Source organism: Mytilus galloprovincialis, chromosome 8 (assembly GCF_965363235.1).
Source record: "Mytilus galloprovincialis chromosome 8, xbMytGall1.hap1.1, whole genome shotgun sequence".
Classification (NCBI taxonomy): domain Eukaryota; kingdom Metazoa; phylum Mollusca; class Bivalvia; order Mytilida; family Mytilidae; genus Mytilus; species Mytilus galloprovincialis.
This window is the reverse complement of record NC_134845.1, coordinates 46996418-47003916: the sequence shown is the minus strand read 5'-3', so window position 1 is coordinate 47003916 and position 7499 is coordinate 46996418. Positions and strand designations below refer to the sequence as shown.

Here is a 7499-nt window from a genome sequence, read left to right as displayed (position 1 = left end):
TAAATTTTACCTTCGAACTGTGCTATTTTCAACACCGATCGTTTTGTTTTGTTCTAAATAGATACAATCTAAATCTAGCCAATCGCTGTTGAGATGAGATGTATTTTTCGAAAATAGTTTTACGAAACGAAACTTATGTTAATTGTCTTTTACAGTAAGATCGTTTTAATTTTTTTGTCATCATTCCGTAAGATATATAGTTTTACACATTTCATTACGCAGTTGTTTACAATGTATGTCATCGTCATAGACGAAACGGATCCTTCTAAACGAGAAAGACAACTAGTTAAGGTAACGGAAGACGACCAGACTATCGGAGACTTCCTTTCAAATTTGATAAATGAAAAATGCTCATCCATTTGGATATCGAAAGAAGGACTACCGGCCAAAAAAGATGGAACCGATGTTACCGATTCCAATACCCCAATGACAGTTATAGTTGATTTATTTAAATGCAATTATTTGCATGTGATGAAAGACACAGTAGGAGATATGACAAATTTCCAGAAGAAAGGTAAAAGGTCGTACATGAAATGTACATGTTATATGTTTGGAAATAAATATTGAAACTGTGTTATTTTTTACGGTCATTGATAAAAGATTTACATGTTCAAATGTAGACCTGCATGAAATAAAATGTAGTCTGATTATAGGAATAATTGATATTTAGAAGGCTAGACATATAAACCAACCATCAACAAATTATAATATTATGTATGATGGAAAATGGGGGTATACGTCAATAAACAGCAACCCAACAACAAAAATTATACAATTTAAAGTTGGCCAATTATGAAATAATGAAAGCAAGTGTTTGATTATTTTTATTATATCAAGCTCAGATCTTTTAGCTAGTCTATGAAAATTAAGAATTTATCAAGGAATAAGTAAGTGCCTGGTCCAAGCTCAGTGGTTGATTTTCGTACTCACTTGATTTTTTTGTTTGTTAAATGTTTCTGTCTGTCAAACATATGTTTTTCTTACAGCTAATTTCCTACTGCATGTAAAGCAAAACTTTGGTTGGCTTGCTTGCTTTGTTTGTATAATTGTTTATACAAGCTTTGTAAATAAGATTCACATCTTTAAATAATATATATATAGGCATAGTTAAACCTGTATATATATCATATTTGAATTTAATTGGGTGTTATCCCAATGATTTTCAATATACAAATAAAGCAAGCAAGCTAACCAAAGTTTCATTCTACATGCATTAGGAAATAAGCTTTAAATTTTTTTACAAGTTGCTATATTTGATCTGTTTTAGCCTCGATATTTTCAATGTGTTATAAATTTTAACCATTGTTGAAGAATGTACTGTGACATATATTCCTTTGTTCTTTGAGCAATAGTACCATTGCTACACCCACATTTTGTAATTTTTATATTGCCATTGTCCACTTGTATTTAAGTGATTTATTAAGCTATTAATTTATAGAGGTCATCTGTTTGTTTCATTTTTGGATATTAACACCCCATATTCTGCATGTCTTCCTGTATATAAAATTTATTTCAGTGACAACTTCCAGACTCTGTGGAGCATCAAGGATTTATATATTATTTTAAATAAACACACAAAGTACACGTAGGTCGACATTTTCTTCTTACAGGAAGCCAGTCAATGCAAAGGACAGACTTTACAATGATGTTCTAAAGTTGATGTTTGAGAAGAAGTATGGATTTACACCTGTACAAGTAGAAACAGTTGGAAAAAGAGTTGTTTCTACACTCACTGATACCCTATGGTATATTGATCCCTTCCATGACAAACTGTTAGGTAGAGGCATACACATCCCAAAAATATTCAGTGATCTGAAAGGATGCTATGATTGGAGATCACAGAAGAAGAAGACACCTGTTATGACGTCCGCATGTCTTAAAGAACACATTGATATAATGTCAGATGTTCTTATGTATCCATGGTTTCTAAACAGTCAGATGTCTGAGTTAAAAAAGAGCTGGACAGAAATGATAGAATCTTTGATGAAGTACTACAGATTTTTAGAGGATCAGAAGCAAAGAACAGCTTCACATCATCAATCAGAGACCACAGTCAGATCCCTTACAGATAAAAGTGCCATCCGTACTATATACAGCAGTCCTAATTATCAGTCAAAAGATCAGTATAAGAAAGTGGAAGAAAAACTGAAAGAGATAGAAGTCTATGAACCAGTTAGTATGTTTGATTTAGAGCCAGAAGACAGGTATGATAGAAGGAAGTGGCTAACAGACATGAAGTTGACCTTTCCTGTTTCAATTTACACCTATCAACATGGAAACTATATGGGTAATCTGAATTTTCTTTGGCGGATACCCGAAGATGAAAATCTTAGAAATGATATGAAACAGTTATCTGCAGTTGAAAAACTCAGAAAAGAAATTCCTATTTATTCTTCAAGACAGGTAAGGAAAACATTTATTGACAGGTACACCAGAACAGGACTTAAACCAGCTATTTTACGGGAGATGTACAGATTCTTGACAAATGATGATACAGCCCCAGAATCTTCCTTTATACAAGAGAATGTCGACATCAGAGTCATAGAAAGTATAATGGATGCTGACGATCCAGACCTTTTATATGATCTAAGAAAAAATAATGGTAATCCAAAATGTGAAGATTTGGAGCCGTTTTGGAAAGAGCTGGAATCCTTTCTGAATGAAAAGACAGTTGTACATGAAAGACGCGGAGCTGACCATGAGTACATGCCTTGTGCTATATCACTATCTGATTTACGTAACCAGATAGCACCACGCTTGACAAACGAAGCCCGCATTCCAAGTTTGTCTACAATAAGGTACAATTTTTGGCCACCAAGTCCAACTCACAACAATGCAGCAAATTATACTGGGAGGTTTAAAGTCAAATTTGCAGTACAACAAAGACTTTTGCATGGCCAACATGAAGACAAACGCTTTGCGGCACATCAGTACAGTTTATTTAAAGAAATGGTTGTTAGATGGAAAACACATGCAAGATTTATTTCCTTAGATGATAAGGCCATTGTCCCAGTTGGAGAACCTTCTCAGCCATTATCTACTGGAGTGAGACCTCACAACAGATCTTTGACACTTGGGGGTGGATCATTAGTTGCACTCGATCATGATTTTCATGTGTGTGGAATTGTTCCATCTGTTTGCTTTTTTCTGTTGATATTCCTGATAACAGACGGGACAGTTTCTACGAGGGGCAAGTATTTGTAACTTTAAAAGATAAAATCTTTCAGCCTTCAACAGCTATACGTCATGCTGTTGAATGAGTTGACATACTTCGTACTCTGACAGGGGACCTTAATCTTGATGTACCATTACTCTTTATGTACACAGATGGCGGTCCAGATCACAGGTCTACATTTTGGTCAGTGCAATTAGCCTGTATATTGATATTTATTTCTTTAGACTTGGACATGCTGGTCACAGCACGAACAGCACCAATGGCTAGCTATGCCAATCCAGCAGAGAGAATAATGAGTTTGCTGAATCTCGCTTTGCAAAATGTAGCCCTGGAGAGACCAGACATGATAGAAGACTATGAAAGAAAGATGAAGAGAAACGGCTCAATGACCAAAGTTAGGAACATAGGCGAGAAAGAACCAGATTTCAAAACTGCACTATTACAGTCAACAAAACATGTTATATCAAAACTTGATGACAGATTCAGTAGACTGAAGTGGAAGGACAGGAATGTAAACATGCACGAAAGTGCAAATATTGATGATATAGAAGACATTGGTCATTTGCTGAGTATTCTTGACCACCTGGATGAAGGCCTCTCAATTGAAAAACTGAAGACGAAAAAGGATATAGAAAAGTTTAAATGTCTGAAGAATTTTATAGATTTGCACACCAGAGAAAGACAATACACATACCAAATAAAGAAGTGTGGAAACTGTGCCTATTGCACAATAAATCCCCCTCGTCTATCCCAAGAGTTGTTTGATAATCTACACTGGCTGCCAGATCCTGTCCCAGTTCAGAAAGATAGTGATGAATACAAGTCTTTTGATGATGTCTATGGAGAAGAAACAGATGATTCTGGAAGACCCAGCTTAGTCAGCAAAAACGTCCCTACATCAGCAGATCTTGGTCACAAAGGAGGTTTTGTAGCAGCAAGAGCAAGATCATTTATTATTTGCAGAGAATGTGGGAAGAGGAGAGTAGTGTACTCTGGCAAGCGTCTAACTATAGACCAGATGAGATTAATAGAGCGGGTACAAGAAGAGTTCATATTTACTTGTGGGGCCCCATTATTTCCAGATGGAGTCATGAAAGAGACTGTTTATGTCAGAGAAGGTCAATCGTGTAACAGTGAAATGGAAACTACCTATTATTCAGATGTAAGTGGATTGAATACACCAGTTTGTTTCTTCTGTGGTGATACTGAGGTGATCACAAACCAAGAAATACAGAACCTTAAACAAGAATATGGAATCGTTCGACCTATATGCGACACATGCTTCCAGGGTGGAAAGAGACCAGCAGTGAGGAATGCACTAAAAACAAACAAGAAAAAGAGATAGACAAACAATTTTATTTCAAAAACAGTCTTTTGAAATACACAAGAAGTGTAAAAACATTGACATTGCATTAATAAAGATGTTGACATTGCATTAAAAAGACATTTACATTTGACAATATTAAAATATTGTTTTGAAACATTGTTTGATTTTTTTTGGGGGTATCCCATGATAGTGGTATACAGAAATCATTTAATAATTATATCAAAAGGGTACTATAAACAATTTAGTCATTTACCTTAAAAATCAGTAATTTTTGGGGCTTTTTTTTTTTCTTTTTCCGACCGACCGACCCGACCTTTTCAGATGAAAAATCCGTAAACCAACAAATTAAAAAACCATGGCCTAACTAGTTCTGCAACAGTATGTACTATTTATAGAGTTTGATGTCGGGTGTATAATGCACGAGGAAAGTTTTGGCGGTTTCTACGGGTGGGATTTAATGGTACTATATAAAGTTTGGCATTTAAATGTAATATTATCGAAGGTGCTCGCAGTTGCGTCGTATTGAAGTTGGTCACATTGGTATATTGACAGTTGCTGCTATGTTTATTACATACGTACAGGCGTTGGAGGTATTAACCGAGGAAAAAGAAAAGATGCGAATGAGAAACAATGTTATATGTCATGGATTTATATGTCAGTGGTTTGAATCGAAGAAATATGTACAAGAAAGTAAAATAAAATATTGTATCGCAAAAGAAAATGATATGTTACTGCGAGCAACTAATCCTATATCTGTGTTTATTTTGTGTATAGCCTATTGAATTTAGAGATTAAATACTTTAAATTCGGACGAGCAGGGCGAGGGAGAATTTAATATACTTTACCATCCCCATTTCCTTGCTTTCTTACAAATAAAGCGTACTGTTTGTCAAAGATATGTGCATAATTATGTAATCAGTATTTTTCATAGATTTGATATCCAGTAGTTGAATGGTTAAAGCTATTTATTTTATTTTTGCTGTATGGCAACAACCTTGCCAACAACCTGTATGTATTTGCCAAAAAAGAGGGCAAAGATGTCACATATAGCCCAAACATTTGACCCAAAGTAGAATTTCAATCCCCTGGAGTTATACCTTTTCTGAAACTGTTTACAACTTTACACATATCTATCAAGAGATCAAGAGTGCATTTCTTTCTAACCAAAGTTTGGTAAACGTTGTGTGCCGATTGTTATGGTTTGTTAAACGTTACAGAAGTAGAAACAAATGCATCGTTTGGTTAGAGAGGATTGAAAGTTTTAGTAATTTTAGACAATGTTTTGAGTTATGACAAGCAAGAACACGTTTACATAATTTATGTGATGTTAATGTTAAAGTTAGAAAGAAATGCATCGTTTGAACTAACAAACGACGAACGACAAACTGTAGGCGCATTTGCAGCGAGTGTATAAATAGTCAAAATTTATGCAAACTTGCAAATGTATGTTAGAAACAAATGATCAAAACTAGTTCGCTGAACAGTTTGTATCGTTACTGTTAAAAAGAAATTCGCACCAATTCAAAAATATTTGTCTTTCGTCTCCTTTTTGTGTGAAATTACGCCAAAAAGTTCGAATGAAAAAAAAATTGACTGTAAGGTGACCTATAATTGGTATTATTAGTTACATAGTGTGCTAGTGACCTAATACGGTATATATGGGCTCAGTAAATTCCATATGGGGTGAGAGCGAAGCTAGAATCCCCATATGGAATTTACTGACCCCATATATACCGTATTACGTCACTAGCACACTATATAACGAATTTATCTTACCGACTATCTTAACTTGTGAAATTAAGACTAGTGATTCTCAAAATGAGCAAGTCTTCAATACTGTTAGCATTAAGAACATACTTCCATTGATCCTACAAAAACAGATGCCAACAATAACGACTTGTAAGGTTTAAATGTGTTTTATGAATTTATTTCAATCTTAATCATCAATTTCTTCGTCTGTTGGAACTTTTAAGTTTTTTTCTCAGTACCGTTTTGTTTTTATAAAGGGACATAACATCATTACTAACCGTGTATGAAATAAGCCCCGCCCCTTCTTACCTAATATGGAATATAAAGGGACGTAACTCCACTACTAACCGTGTATGAGATAAACCCCGCCTCCCTACTAACCTAATATCAAATATACACGGTTTGCACGCGGACGCTTTTAACCAATCTTATTCCTGGAAATGTATAGGAGGTAAGATAATGATAATTTCGGTGTCAGTTGGTGTTCTGTGAAGAACTGTTTCATTGGCAGTTGTACCACATTTTCTTTTTTTATGCTACAAACATTTCTTGACAAACGGAAAATACGGAAAGACAAAACAGATAATAGCCTAAAAAACAGGTAAAATATAATCTTGATGTTCTTATAAACTAACTTTGAAAGATACTTAGTCATCAACAGTCTAATTAGAATATTATTGCACAATTACTTTAATATTTGAAAAATCTGCCGGTGCCAAAATTGCAGGATTTTCTTCCCTTCCGGAACATCTGAGATCATCCCAGGTTTTGTTGGGTTACGTGTTGCTAAGTTTTATGTTTTCTATGTTATCTGGACTGCTGTTTGTCTTCTCGTCGGTTATCGTTTTTCACTATGGCTGTGTCAGTTTGTTTTAGACCTTTGAGTTTGATTGTTCCTTTGGTGTCTTTTGCCTCTCTTTTAAGATTTTACCTCTCCGTGCAAAAGTAAAGACACGTACTGTTATTGGAGGAATTTTTGTACATTTAAAAATAATGTTGCCAACATATTTTTGTGGAAGTAGAGTTATGAGACTTAATCCGATCTGCACACACTTTTAGAGAATCGAAGAGTGGTCGAATGTGGTCGCGAAGGGATCAGGTATTGGTCGAGTTGGTCTTGGATAAAATAAATATACAAGTCGCAGTGATCTGGAAGCGATCGGGCATTGGTCGAGTTAATCAGGAAATGATCGGACCTCAGTCGAGAAAAGGTCGAAATGATCGAATACTGATCGGTAAATTTTTTGT

The 7499-nt window shown here is 35.0% G+C and overlaps 1 protein-coding gene across 1 annotated transcript; it reads left to right on the top strand.

Moving 5' to 3' along the window:
- Positions 1-3281: 3281 nt before the first annotated feature.
- On the top strand, positions 3282-4520 carry LOC143043039 (uncharacterized). Its single transcript, XM_076215537.1, has one exon. It carries the CDS (start codon positions 3318-3320, stop codon positions 4518-4520), a length of 1203 nt encoding a protein of 400 aa, XP_076071652.1. The 5' UTR covers positions 3282-3317.
- Positions 4521-7499: the final 2979 nt, after the last annotated feature.

What these genes read in the sequence shown, in the direction of transcription:
- LOC143043039 (XM_076215537.1), top strand. Translation starts at nt 3,318, where the DNA reads ATGTACACAGATGGCGGTCCAGATCACAGGTCTACATTTTGGTCAGTG.